Source organism: Diadema setosum, chromosome 16 (assembly GCF_964275005.1).
Source record: "Diadema setosum chromosome 16, eeDiaSeto1, whole genome shotgun sequence".
Classification (NCBI taxonomy): domain Eukaryota; kingdom Metazoa; phylum Echinodermata; class Echinoidea; order Diadematoida; family Diadematidae; genus Diadema; species Diadema setosum.
In genome coordinates this window covers 15,232,122-15,246,507 of record NC_092700.1, presented here as the reverse complement: position 1 = coordinate 15,246,507, position 14,386 = coordinate 15,232,122, and the positions used below count along the sequence as shown (strand labels likewise).

The 14,386-nt window shown below is 38.3% G+C and overlaps 1 protein-coding gene across 1 annotated transcript; it reads right to left on the bottom strand.

The window, feature by feature from the left end:
• Positions 1-2,599: 2,599 nt before the first annotated feature.
• On the bottom strand, positions 2,600-12,824 carry LOC140240032 (acetylcholinesterase-like). Its single transcript, XM_072319843.1, has 9 exons — positions 12,394-12,824; positions 11,586-11,745; positions 10,293-10,370; positions 9,046-9,164; positions 8,005-8,163; positions 6,583-6,894; positions 5,217-5,551; positions 3,979-4,163; positions 2,600-3,574 (listed from the first exon to the last, which is right to left on the bottom strand). The coding sequence occupies exons 1-9, from the start codon at positions 12,778-12,780 to the stop codon at positions 3,480-3,482; spliced, it is 1,830 nt and encodes a 609-aa protein (XP_072175944.1). The 5' UTR covers positions 12,781-12,824; the 3' UTR covers positions 2,600-3,479.
• Between the last annotated feature and the right edge of the window lie 1,562 nt (positions 12,825-14,386).

Here is a 14,386-nt window from a genome sequence, read left to right as displayed (position 1 = left end):
AAAAATACACCGTTTAAATCAAAATTTTGTCAATGACATCATCTGTCAATCATTGCTAAAGCACTGATATGATTCAATATAGACACTGGTTTGCATCTTTCCTCGACCGAGCGTAAACTTGCATGAAATGCAAAATATTCTTTAGATATGCTTTCGGCAACAGGCCTCAAAGATTGGTCAGGGTATTATGAAGTCAACATGCATTTGCAAATTGCACATTTAATATGGAAATCCTGTAAGGGTTCCTAGAAAAATTGCAGAGACATTTTCTAGCAGATGTAACTATGAGAAGATAATTAAACTAATACGGAGGATGCTGTTGACAGTGAACAGAGTCTAGACACATTTTTTATTGTAAAGCTGGTACAGCTGTATAGCTTTATTTGAATTGCGTGAAATAAAGACACTCATGGACGTCCATTTTTTGGTCCATTTGTTAAGTACTGTGTAACGAAGAAGCCCTTAGCGCGTGTGTGCGCGCGCGCCTGTGTGTGTAATACAACATTAATGTACAATTGGATGTGCATGTGCTATAGCTGATGCATAGTTTTAGATTGTTTCAAATTCTAGATTAACGAGTCATTGTGTGCGTGTCTGTGGGGGAGGGGGAGGGGTATAATGTTCTTTAAAGTTCCAGAAGTTGAATATAAACTAAATCACATATATATTTATTTGCTGACCCAATCATTTCAACTTAACTTAGCTGTCGTTTTTAAATTTGCGAACATCCTAGTCTGACATGTAAATCGCAAACAAAGCCATGCTTCCAAATTTGTAAAGGAGACTGAAGAACCGTTTAAAGGGTAGAAAATATTCACTGGCTTTCACACTGTTATGAAATGTCCGTGATGTTATTTTTGCATCTCACAATACACGCATAATTTTTCTCGGACGGTGCCCTTCGCATCACGTGACAGAAGCTTTGTAGCGTACATTAGATTCTGTTACAATGACTCATTGATGTCTTCATAGAAGGAAAACTATACTTCGTCTCCAACTTGACTATATCAGGTGTGAAGAAGGCTTTTCTTTTACTCCAACAATAATAAGTTCCCATAAGGCCGGGCAAAGACTTATCGTACAAACGATAATCTTTTTTATTTTCTTTTTATTAATACTTTCAAGTTTAAAGGGCATCAGCTGATTTGTTGGTTTGTGTGTGTGTGTGTGTGTGTTTTAGTTTCTAAATCGTTACAATTCAACAATGATTTGATGAAAGAGATGTTATTTTTTTCTGGGGCATGAGTTCTAAACAACTTCGGCCTATGATGCGAGATTCGTTCATTTAAGCGTATGGCACAATATTTTTGGTTGATACAGTTTGCCGACTATTGATGCAAGGGATATCTGTCTGGTCTGTTTGATATTGCTCTGCATGTGAAAAGATTGATCGCAAATATTAAAAAAAAACAAAAATCCGCCATTTTTCTTTTTTACATTCTTAAAGTAAGACCATTATCAGAAAGAACAAATTGAAATCAGTCCCATAATACGTTATTTGTTGCATAACAAGGGAAATTCATGGGGTGGTGAAATAGAATATCCCCAAAGTCTTATTTGTCGTGTGTTTTAGGTTTTGGGATCGAAAATATCGCAAATTGACAAGAATGATACCCGAAATGGCATTGAACAAGGCGTCGCTTTATCTATAACACACTTCCTCTCTGCCTGTCTCTACCCCCCCCCCTTTCTCTCTCTCTCTCTCTCTCTCTCTCTCTCTCTCACCCTCTCTCTCCCTCTCTCTCTCTCTCCCTCTCCCTCTTCTTCGGGCGGCTAGTATTTTCATTCTCCAGCGGGTGTGATTTCAGTCCTACAAATATTCGTCTACCATGTTGTTTTTCTTTTTCTTCTCTCTCTCTCTCCCTCTCTCTCATTTCCGCGTTCGTAAATACACGGTGTTATTTTCGCTATCATGTGTATCAATGCGCTCGTGTGTCTGATTGTCAGTTAAAGGGATGGTACAGTATTTGTGGAGATGAGAATTCGGCTTTTAACTTTTTGCGAGATACTAAGAAAACACTTATGAAATATTACAAAGCATACCATTTTAAGAGGAATTCAAAGTTTACTTGATGAAAATCGGGTTTGGAATGACTGAAACATCCAAAAACAAAGTAAAACAAAGCAATTGCAATAAAGTGTGGGTCCCACACTTATTAGAATCGCTCTGTTTTGGATATCTCAGCCATTTCAAAACTAATTTTCATCAAATAAACATTGAATTCCTCATGGAATTACATGCTCTTTCACATTTCATAAGGGGTTTCTCATTATCTCACCAAAAAAATGTTAGAAACCTGAAATTAGGTCTCAACCAAAACTATACTATCCCTTTAAAACAGATTCTGTTTGCGCTTCCTTATTTCAACATAAACTGCATTCACGTATTTCTATAATGTCTGTTCTGTTATCAATTGCAATTCGAATTCAAACGGCTCAAGACGTGACAACTCGAAAAGGATGGGACTTTTTAAAATCATATTTCATGTATTCTTGTTCTTTTCTTACCAAGTCGTCGTTCATAAATTCATAACAGTAGGGGAAAACTTAATAAGGCGACACAGCACCATCGTTATAGATAATGATAAAGATAATGACGACGATAATACAAATAAATGATAATGTTGCCTATAATTATAATTACAACAGCATAATGACGACAACAAGAAAAATTTATATCTGTAACGTGAAAATGTGCATGATTATGAACATTCTTGTTGTCTTATCATTTATTGATTTTCCACATTTGCCAGATCTGGTAGTAATGCACTATGCATGTTCAGCCGAGGTGGAGAAGGAAAAATACGACAAACTTTCTCTGTCTTTGTGAATTAAGAGTAAATATTTGGCGCTTGGCTTATTACCTAGTGACGTAATTCCTTGTTTCCTTGCTATTTTGATCTTTTTCTGTATGCTTTTCCCGTTTTCCTTGATCACATTTTTTTCTGCTTGTTTTGCTTTCTATCGAGGAAGAAAAAGTCTGTGAGCGCTGTAAAATGCTTAGCTGAAACACCTTTTTGCCAACAACTGTAAAAAAAAACGTCAAAATGTTCAGGGAAAAAAAAAAGTTAACGAAAAACAATGAAGTCGAGTTCATATCTTCCTTGAGTACATGTATTAATGCCATCTTGTAAAAAGTTAAAGTAAGAGTAGCTGGGGGGAAAAAAAAATCAGAGAGACAGAGCCAGAATCACAGAAGGACGTATCATTGATAACAACTTGTCAAAAAAGATAATTTTTATTCGCATATTGTGTTTTGTCTAGAGATAGGTGAGACCTTGAGAGTTAAGATTACTGCTACTTATTCCATGGAACCGTATAGCACATGTACGTATGAATTTTCTGGTCTTAATAGTTTCTGCATTTGCAGCTCTGTATTCTTAAACGTAACTTTTACTCTCTACTTTAATCACAGATTCATTAAAAGCAGGTAGTAAAGGTAGTAACTAGTGCATAAAATGTAATTGCATGAATTATTTTCATTCTTCAGGACAGGATTCCGGGTCTTCGCAGCTCTTCTCGCTGTCAGCCGAGACTTTCTCCTCCAGTAACCCCTTAAGGCGGTTCAGCTCAACTGGAAAATGATTGAAAATAAGAACAAATTACATTGCGAGCTACTTTGAAATAAGCAGAGGATCTCATCTAGAAAAAAAAAAAAATCTTGAAATATTTGCACACAACAGCTTTCTTGAATCATAATGGTCAAAAGAATGTGACTGCAAAATTAAAGAATTATTTTGTTTCTAATCGGTAATAGAGGATGCAATCAAAGTCCCTCAGTTTGATGCATGACGTCTTCTGAAACTGAAGACAGTAACTATCTGGGATATTGTACCTTGAGGCCCCCACAGTATTCTTTTCATGTTGAAATGAGATTAGACATCGCTGTTTTGCAGTGTGTGTAGGTGTGTAGGTGTCTGTGTGCGTGTGCGTGTGCTTGTGTGTGCGCGCGTGTGTTGTTTGTTTCATTGTACCAACCTGCATTGTCCAACATTTTGGGGAAGATATCCATAACGAAGTGGCATTGTTTCTGGTGCGGAGGCTCTGGGATGTTCTCAAAGGTTAAAGAGAGATCTTTGATTGTTGGAGCCTCTTCGGAGAAAGTCGGCCAGGTCGGGTACTTTGTTTCCAGCTCACCATCCTTGCTGGCAGTATTTGGGTTCCTGCACAAAGGTCATAGTAATCATAACATCAGTAATGACATTGATAATGAAAAACTGCAATATGTAATGATTTCACAAAATCAATGACAAATGCTGCTATGATTAAAAAGAAAATCAATAGTGTTGATATCGTGATGATAATCAAAATATAAAACGATTAAGCAGTCAGTGGTTAATTACGATGATAGTGATAATGAGTATGATTGCTATTGCAGGGTTCGACACTTTTTTCTTCTTCTTATGGCACGTTTCGATCAGTGAAGAAAAAAAGAAAAAAGAGATGCTGACCGATGATGGCCCGAAAGAATATGTAGTAAGCAATGAAAAATGGAAACATAGCGATTATCTTTTAGACTAAGTCGTCCGATAAGGTCACCAATAGTTATGTTTTTGAAAGTTTAGTGACCCGACGCCAATTTTGTCCACGGGGCCACCACCAATGTCGAGCCATGTTTCAGAGAATCACGTTAAAAAACAAACAAACAAACAAACAAACCACCGAAGCCTACTAGAGTATTTCATAGTCGCCAGTGTACCATAAGTTGTTACTCCATTCGTAACCCCTAATTTTTCACCCTTGATGCAATACGTTATACGGCGGGAATACTAGAATTTATAAAAAGAAAAACAAAACCAAAACTATAATCTAAAGGTTAAACATTTTATCATATTACCAAAACACACACACACACACACACACACACACACACACACACACACACACACACACACACACAACTTTGCAGGATTAGTTACTGAACTGGTTTCCTTTGGACATTTCATTCAATATTTTGAGAATGCTTGTCTAGGTGATCATTCAAGCCTTTTATTCTTGGTGAATGCAAACCGTCCATCAATGAAATTATTAAATAGACCTTACTTATGTACATGTGGTCAGTAAAGTCACTAAGTATGAGGTAACAGAAATAGTCCGCGACAACATTTTACAGAGACACAGTCTGCAAAATCTTTTTTCTTGTCTCTGTTTTGTTTTGTTGTTGTTGTTGTTGTTGTTGTTGTTGTTTTGTTCCTGCTAAAGACATCAATACTCACCCAGTCTTGGCAAAGTTGGTCCAGTACTTCATAATTTGCCGTGACATTTCAACCTCCTCGTCAGTGAATCGCCCAGACATGAACGACTCGTCGTCATCTGCCGCTCGCATGAGGGCGCTCCCAAAAACGTAGGGAATATCTTCACCGTGGGTGGCGCCCATCCATTTTATATCCTTGTTCCAAATGGAGGCGGAGGGGGCGTGTGTCATGAGATACACGTAAGTGGGGTTGACCGATGAGTACTTCGTTGCGAAATGCATAGTTGGGCACAACATCAAGAAATCGGAGGTTGAATCGATAACACTGTCCGCGTGGTCACTTTCTGGGTGCGCGAGCTTCGGAATACAAGAAAACAGTGACAAATGATCATAGACATTTTCGAAGTACAGTACAAGTATTCAGTGAATTCTCGGAGGGTTAACAAGGTTGAACTTTGACATAGTATGAACTTGAAAGACAGCAATGATAAATTATACTTTTTTCCAGGCTTGAGTGTCACATGGAGGAACAATGGATGTTTCACTGAATGGATGAAATATATAGAATAGATGTCAATGAAAGTGGCCAAATAAATAGGCCAGCCTGTAGGAATGCAGGTTCGTGTTTAGGGTTTGTGTTTAGGGTTTCTTCTAACATTTTATGATCCATAACCTTTTAACATGGCCACCTGTCCGATAACTTGGTCACTCTTACAACGGCCAACCCACACAGTCAATTTTCTCTGTTCATATTCAACACATAGCTCGTAGAGACAAACCATGTCTTATATATGAAGAGAGAAATGGACAATGGGTTTGCCTTTGTGGTAGTTACCAAGTTATTGACAACGTGGCCATGTTGAAGGTAATGGATCATAAAAGGTTAGAAGAAATCCTAGACACAAATGTGCAATCGTGCAGGCTGTCCTGTTACTTCGATCACTTTCACTGACAGATCTCATTCATTCAGTGAGACATTCATTGTTCCTTCATGACAACTCTCAAACTCGAGAAAAAGTGCAAGTTATCATTGTTGTCTTTAAAGTTCATGTGGGCAGTCATGCATGATATCTGTCAACATGATTAGGTATCATTGGAAAGAGGAAGAGTTCCCCTTTCCTCACAGCTAACATTTTACTCTATTGCTGACAATTAAGAAAAAGTAGCTTTCCAAAGTTGGATTACATTTTTTGATACGCACTGTATACTAATTAAGCGTATAACTCCTTGTGGGCATATTGAAAAGAAAAGTTCGCATTCAGACGCTGATCCCTAAGGGGAAAATAAAAACAAAAGAATGGTTTAAAAAAAAGACAGTAATAGTACTACAACAGAGAAAGCAAGCTATCAAAGAAGTGTAAAAAGTGCATGTTTGCCGGTAGCATTACCTGTTCTTTGGTAGAGTATACAAACATGGACGTTTCCACTATTGTAGGATCAGGCGGCACGTTCGGAAACATCGTCATAAGGAATAAACTCAGCTTCTCACTGAACTCTGTTCGGTTCAGAACGGGTTTCCCCTTTTCCTCCAGGCCGGCAAGATAGGGTGAGACGAATACCGCTCCTTCGGCATCGGTGCACCCCACCATGATATCAACCTTGTTTAATCCGCCCTCAGTGAACGTGTTGTAAAAGTCAAGAGGCAGGAAAGAGTCGCCGTACACGGGCCGAGGTGTCACTGTCATCATCATCGCTGGGTCCTGTTACAATCACAATGCACACAGATATGTATGTCGCTATACAAAATCTGCTTTGAGATAATGTGCTTTAGATTGCAGTTTTCATCTTCAAATATTAATGCCGAGATTCTCGAATACATGAAAGCAAATTTGGAGATTAAATTTATGACTCGTGATTCGTTGCAGTGAGTTGAATTAGGTATGAACATCTACCTTTGTCGCGAAACGTAAGGCATAGGCGTTAATGTACTATTCAAAATTAATTGAGCAATCAAGCCTTTTTCTGCATACATGTAATTGTGAAGCTGTTATGAATTTAAGCAAGGATTTAGCTTATGATGGTCTGGTGCGAATTATATATATATATATATATATATATATATATATATATATTTCATTGTCGGCGTTGCAAGTCTTTTTAACCTCCATTTTCCAAACACTTTTCAAAGCACTTAGAGCTTGGTTCATTTGATTCAAAATAATATACATGTACTTACTACCGAAACCTATTTTAATCAATTGCTCTTCGTGTTCATAAATTATTACATTTTTGTGTTGTATTTCTGTGATATTTGGCTGGCAGTATCTCAATCGATGAGAATTCAGTAATCCCGATGTTCCTGGTTCAAATTCCCAGACTGCAGCGGTGGCACTATCAGCGCTCAGTCCTTCCGATCGGAAGTAAAGGCTTTTGCCTTATGGTGGATTGCTTACAATCAGACATTGTTATTTCCTGAGCAGTCGTGATCAAACACAAATCAAATCAATCCTTCAGGCTTTCCGTGTACACGAATCTTTCCGATAAAAAAAAAAAAAAACGAAAAGGGAAGGGGCAGAAGAAAGCTCAAAGTACCATATCATGTATGGTGAAACGCTATGATAGAAGTGAATCGGATATAAGGAACTGAGTGAATGATATTAAAAGTTTATCAGCTTCAGTGAATTACGCCTCCAGCAAAGCATATCTGAAAGTCTAGTAAAAGGCGCCCTGTACAACAGTCCCCTTGTCCGCCAATTGCCCGATGGGTGTATTACATGAGATCATGGGTAGTATGTAATTACGCATTTATACGGAATAAATGTTGTATATCAATAATTGATATTATTGATATGTAAAGGTGTTACTCTTACATCCTGAAACAGTTTCACAAGCTCTTCCGCTGACTTAGTTCGGAGGCATGCCGCCAGCTCGGCACTCGTCCCGGTGCAGTTCAATACGGTGCCCAAGGCGAACGTCCCCTGAACTATTTCATCCATTTTGACGAGAGCTATGCCCGAGGTCACTCCACTCTGAGAACAAGAACAGCAAGCATTCGATCAGTAATGATACTTAGCTATGGCTACGTCTAGTTTCTTCTTCTTTTTTTGCTCCCATGAACATTGTGTATCATCATGCATGCATGTATTGTTAGTAACTCCCTTGTTGTTCACGTAATACAATATACGTATACGTATGGGAAATAGCTACGGTATGGTGCCTGCATAGTCAAGAACGGGTTAACGAGAAAAGGCCAAACACTAAAACCATAGATGTAAGTATTCTAGACTGAAATACCTAAGCAAGCTTTCTCTTTGTCGGTTTTGCCACAGATACTGAAAGAAGTTGTCGGAGCAGTGTGCCCACGTATTTTACATTATATTTTATCATGATTGCAAAATATTGCCGAAGAAAGAGAAACATTTATTACAGCTGGATTCCTACAATTTCAAGGGTTTAGATGTGTAATGCTTTAAAGAATGCTTATTATTCAGCATGATCAAATGTGTGTGTCGTTGTTGTTGTTGTTGTTGTGTTTTTTCTACAGAAAATAAACTAAGAAGACTATTCCAGTTGGTATACGCAAAATTTTCCGAATACTGAAATATGTTTGAGCTGCTACATACATGCTCCAGATTTTCTATAAAAAGAAAACTCAATATACCCTTTTTACGACTTTAATGTGGTTAATTGTGAACCATCGCATATATATATGCAATATTGCTTTCTATGTAATATAAATAACTACCTTGTTGCTGCAAGCGCTGGTTGCCTACCCCATTATGATGTAGTCTCATCTTTTCTCTTTGAATTTTGAGATATCTATTGACAAGTTGTTGCTCGTATATACTTCAAAATGGGTCGACACCGATGATTACGTCGTGAATGTCTAAAGTTTCGTGATCAATGATTACCTGCATGATGGCGCCAGAGAAGAGACCGGCGCTCATCGTCGACATCACATGTAAGCTAACACTCATACTCCCGGCGCTCTCACCGAAGATCGTCACGCGACTTGGGTCCCCGCCAAAGGCTGCGGAGAGAATCAAGATTCAATTTGACATCAGGCCTTACAGTGTGTAGACAAGTCCATTGCATAACAAAAATATCTATATAACGTACTGTGTTTACTGCATTGAAATGTGATAGTTATGAGAAATCTGGCGATAACATTGTCGGTGCTTAGGTAGCTTTAACTTTTTATGTTACATGGCGATTAAGGGCACACGAAATACGTAATGGTATTGAAGACTGACATTGCATCTGACATTGCAAATCCATAACCTCATCTACATTCCTATGCAGCGCCTAAACAAATAACGCAACTGTAAATATTGACTAAGATGCGGTTCCCTCCCCCCCCCCCCACACACACACACAGAAGGAAGTAAACGCTGATTTAGAGAAAGCATAGCAGAGTTGTGTTGAGCGAAGGAGTGACGATTGTCTTTTTCTTCCCTCATGCAAAGTCGTTGTCGAACAGGTAGTTTGGGACAGAGACTCCCGCGCACACGAAATAAAGTCGTTATACTCCGTCACACAGAGAGAACAGCAAGCAAGACAAGTTGGCAAAATTATTTCCCCTCTTCCATTCTTTATGTATTCTCATGAAAATGTGTCCTATCATGTCTGCCTGACAATCCAAGTACGACAACGCGTTGGACTTGAAAATAATTCCGGACACTACTATAATAATAATAATAATAATAATAATAATAATAATAATAATAATAATAATAATAATAATAATAGTAATAACAATAATGATAATAATAATAATAATAGTAATAACAATAATAATAATAATAATAATAATAATAATAATAATAATAATAATAATAATAATAATAATAATAATGATAATAATATTCATACGTCGGAGTGTTGCCACTGCTCTACCAGAGGGCCCTGCTATTACTATTACCCTAGCGTTGCCAGGTACCCATTTACACACCTGGGTCGAGAGGGACAGAGTGGGTAAAATCATCTTGTCCAAGGACGTAAGCACTGGGCGGGATTCGAACTCGGGTCCTCCGATCGGGAGTCGGGAGTCGTATCCACTATGCCACTGCGCCCCCACACTATGGTCATCTCTGACAATGTCATCTCACTGTAATTTAGGAAAGACGAGATTTGTGATCTGCTGTTTCAAGCTACATACCAGCAATGTTTTCTTGGACCCACAAGAGAACCTGACGCTGATCTAGAAGACCCAGGTTGGCCGGAATCTCATCGTCACCTGTAAGAATGCAATGGTAATACGCACTGTCGACATATTTTGTCACATTATCCCATACTATTGATTGATATCATTTTCCATGTGCAAGAAAAAACGAGAATCGTGAGTCAATGAAATCATCAACTCTCATGGCACATCTGACATCGAAGTTGCCGTTGTGATTGCAACCGATACTTCTGTTGAAATCATGCGACATTTGACATTGAATGACAATACACTTCACGCCGAAGTAAACTGAAATTTCTATGCTGCTCAAGTTTACCCACAAGCATTACATCCATGTTAAACTTGAGTTCACCGCAGAGTAGGTCCTACACCCATTCATTCCGGTTTTCTTTTAACAATGGATATAAGACAAGTTTGCCACACGCTGTTTATCATACAATGCACTGCGTGGTGCAGGTCATGACATAAAAAAGATATAGCATACTGTGAAAAGAACTTTGAACGCTGAGCATCGAATCTCATCAACCCAGGATAAATCACACTGAATGGCAGTCGGGGCCCGATGACGTGTATGAAATCTTTACTGGGGAGACAGTTCAAAACTCTTCGCCGGACATTCCTACTCCGGACAGTTTCCGGAGCAGACGGAGGGTCCCTTGGCAGTGGTACATTATACTCTTGTAATGGAAATTAACCCTAATAGGAATTTTCAGGACAAGTGAAGGGCTTTGAGGTTTGAGTTTGATAAGACATTTACTCTAGATATATTTTCATTGGTAGTATTCGCTGTCCCGGACTGTCCCAGAAATGTAAAAAAAATATATATATAAAAAAAATAAAAAAATAAAAAATAAAAAATCATGGCAGCAGAGTCAAACAGGTTTAAAAGAGGAAACAAGCAAAAGAAAAAAACAAGTAACAATAATGAATTTTGCTTGCATGCAACGGTTTGTATAATTTGAGAATTTAGCTGATTTGACATGTTTTGCGCAACATCATGAAATATCAATCATTTCCTTTTCTTCAAAATTATTCACTTCTATAAAGTTGAGTTGAGTGTTTAGAATCAAAACCAGAAATGTGCAATATGCAAAGGTATCATGAAGTTGTGTACATTTATTTTTTTCTCATTGTTCGTGTAAGCTGTATATGAAGTTCATTTCGAATGTCAAGAAAGCAAAACTTGACAATTTAATCATTCTATCAAATATATGATGTTGTTTTACAAAGAGTTGATCCCATTATACATGTGCTTTTTGATCGTCTCACCCGTTGCCAAGAAACCGAAGACATTGAGACGGTAGTTGCACGTGATCACTATGACGTCATTCAGGGCAGCCAGGGGAATGGGGAGGGAGTTGGGAACTGAGCCTGCCCCGCCCTGGAATCCCCCACCGTGGATCCACACCAGGACTGCAGCTGAGGAGGGCTAGAAGGAGACAGACGGATAGATGGATATTATGATGCGGGGATTTCTGAGCTTGGCGACAGAGGAATTGTGGATACATGGCTTGAGATAGACAAAATCAATAAGGGTGGAACAATTTTTATGTCCTTTGTAGTAAAATGCTAGCAGAGACAGTCTTGATGAATTGACCGTACGCCAAATGTGGGAATAATCCAAACTCTTTTTATTCCCTTTAAACCAACCACACATTATACTTAGTTTGTGCCGCTCATCAGCACTATTAGTGCCCTGCGCAGTGTATACATTTTCCATATTATCGTATCTTGTTGTTACTGGACCGCTCCTTGTGCCATTATACCAGCACTTTTTAAGATGCCAGAGCTTAGAAGTGTAATATCCGGCCAATTATTATAATATTCTCAATTGGAAGCTGTTCGTAAATTGTGTACATCATGGTGTAGATTTGCTTTGCATTTTACGCTAGCAAATTAATTCAACTAAAATCTAATGCAGTCATACTCTTGTATTTGCGATGCGATTATGAATTATCATCAGCAATAACCATCTTCAACAAACAAAATAACTACCAAGCCATTAATTGAAGAATATATTGACGAGTATGGGCCTACATTTCCACGTGGAAGTTGCATTGATTATTAGGCTAATTACCTTTGTCGAAGGCACGAACACGTCTAGATAGAGACAGTCCTCGGACATTTCATCGAACCCAAAGTCAAGGCTGGGAAAGAGAGCCTGAGAGCACGCCAAGCTGGCCCTGGTTGCGTCATAAGTTCCCTCGATGACCTTGGGCACAGGACGCTTGAAGCGCAGTTCTCCCACCGGAGGCTCTGCATAAGGGATGCGGGTGTAGGCGTCCACGCCCCCTTGAAAGTCGGGCAATTGTGGATGGCTCACCGGCACTCGCTTCCCCCGAAACGTCGCAGTCGATGTCGAAACAACCGGTTCCTCTACATCGCCCTCAGCGTACACGAGTACGACACCGATGGAAATGGAAATCAAGAAAGAGAGCGCCAAACGCGACCTACACCCCGCCATGTTTTTGTCACCGATCTACCCCGAAGTCCGGAAACACTGATACCATACACTACGAAGCAGCCGTCGTTCGCGGCGATTTATATCGGTTCATACTGCGCGATCGTTGCGTAATATATGTTAATGAGCTTATTGATAAAATGCACGTGCTTGTTTGCACCGGAGCTCAGGAACGAGACCCAACAGGGTACAAATCAAACGACTATCACGTCGCGAGCAGTTTCCTATACAAGCAACTCAAGGTCGATATCTTTAATAGTGCTGTGAAGTGCTTCAACGCTCGTATGCAGTACATAGTCCGTCGATGACTGCATGTATTATCATAATGTGCATTGTGACATGGAACGGATGCGGATTTTATCACCATATATGGCTATTTCATTCTCTCACTGAGGATCCCCCTTCACCTCCCCTCTCTCTCTCTCTCTCCCTCGATCTCTTTCTTTCTTTCTCCATTCAGCCATATTTTTATCTACCTATCACTGACATTTCATCACTTAATTTCCAGCTACAAATCTCTCAATGTCTCTCTCTCTTTCCCTTTTAATATTGTTGTCTGACACCCGTACCGTTTCTCTCTCTCGCTCGCGCGCACACACAGACACACACACAGACACACACACACACACACACTCTCTCTCTCTTTAATTATCCAATAAATATTTTTCTATGTTCTCTATCTTTGCTATATTGGTTACCACGCCTTTCTTCTCGCTCACAATAAGGATTTATATATATGCATGTATGCAACATATGATATATAGCCTATATAAATATATATATATATATGTATATACGTATATATACACAATGTATATAATAAATAAATAAATATATATATATATGTATATATATATACACAATGTATATAATAAATAAATATATATGAATTTGCTGCATGTTCTGGTTGTAAAATGAACATTTCAAAAACAGAAGCAATTTGGATTGGGGCAAAAAAGGGGTCCCAAAATTTTCCAAATGCTGATAAAGGCTTAACTTGGAAAACTGATACTTTTAAAACTCTTGGAATATATTTTTCGTTGCAGTTAAAAAGAATGTATGATCTTAATTATAAAGTTAAACTGAAACAAATTGAAGGAAATTTGAACTGCTGGAGAGCCAGAAACCTATCTCTTATTGGGAAGACTTGTGTTATTAAAACTTTGATTTTGCCACAATTATTATATTTATTCTCAGTTTTATGTATAAAGATTCCACAACAGTTCTTTAAAGAACTTGATAAGATGTTTTATAAATTCATTTGGAATGGTGGCAACGACAGAGTAAAGAGGCAGCGTTTATGTAATGATTATTCTTTGTGTGGTCTTCGTATGATTAACCCCTACATTTTTTCACTGTCTCAAAAATTGCAATGGGTTAAACTGCTTTTAGATGATAATTATGATAGTTTGTGGAAAAAAATTGAGTTATATGCATTAGATAAATTCAACAAGAGAAGAGATATTTTGTGGAAAGCTCATGCTCCTGAAACTGTTCTGAATAGACTCGATTGTACTCAACTAGCTGATTCATTGAGAACTTGGTACTTTTTTAGAGAGAAGTTTGTAAAGAAAGAATATAATAATGATTTCTTATATTTGGGATCATT

Bases quoted from the DNA above. Each gene is read 5' to 3' on its own strand.
- LOC140240032 (XM_072319843.1), bottom strand. From the start codon at position 12,780: ATGGCGGGGTGTAGGTCGCGTTTGGCGCTCTCTTTCTTGATTTCCATT. The intron at 10,371-11,585 runs GTGAGACGATCA...GCATTCTTACAG, and splicing joins CTTCGGTTTCTTGGCAACGG to GTGACGATGAGATTCCGGCC. The intron at 6,895-8,004 runs GTAAGAGTAACA...TGATTGTAACAG, and splicing joins TTGTGAAACTGTTTCAGGAT to GACCCAGCGATGATGATGAC.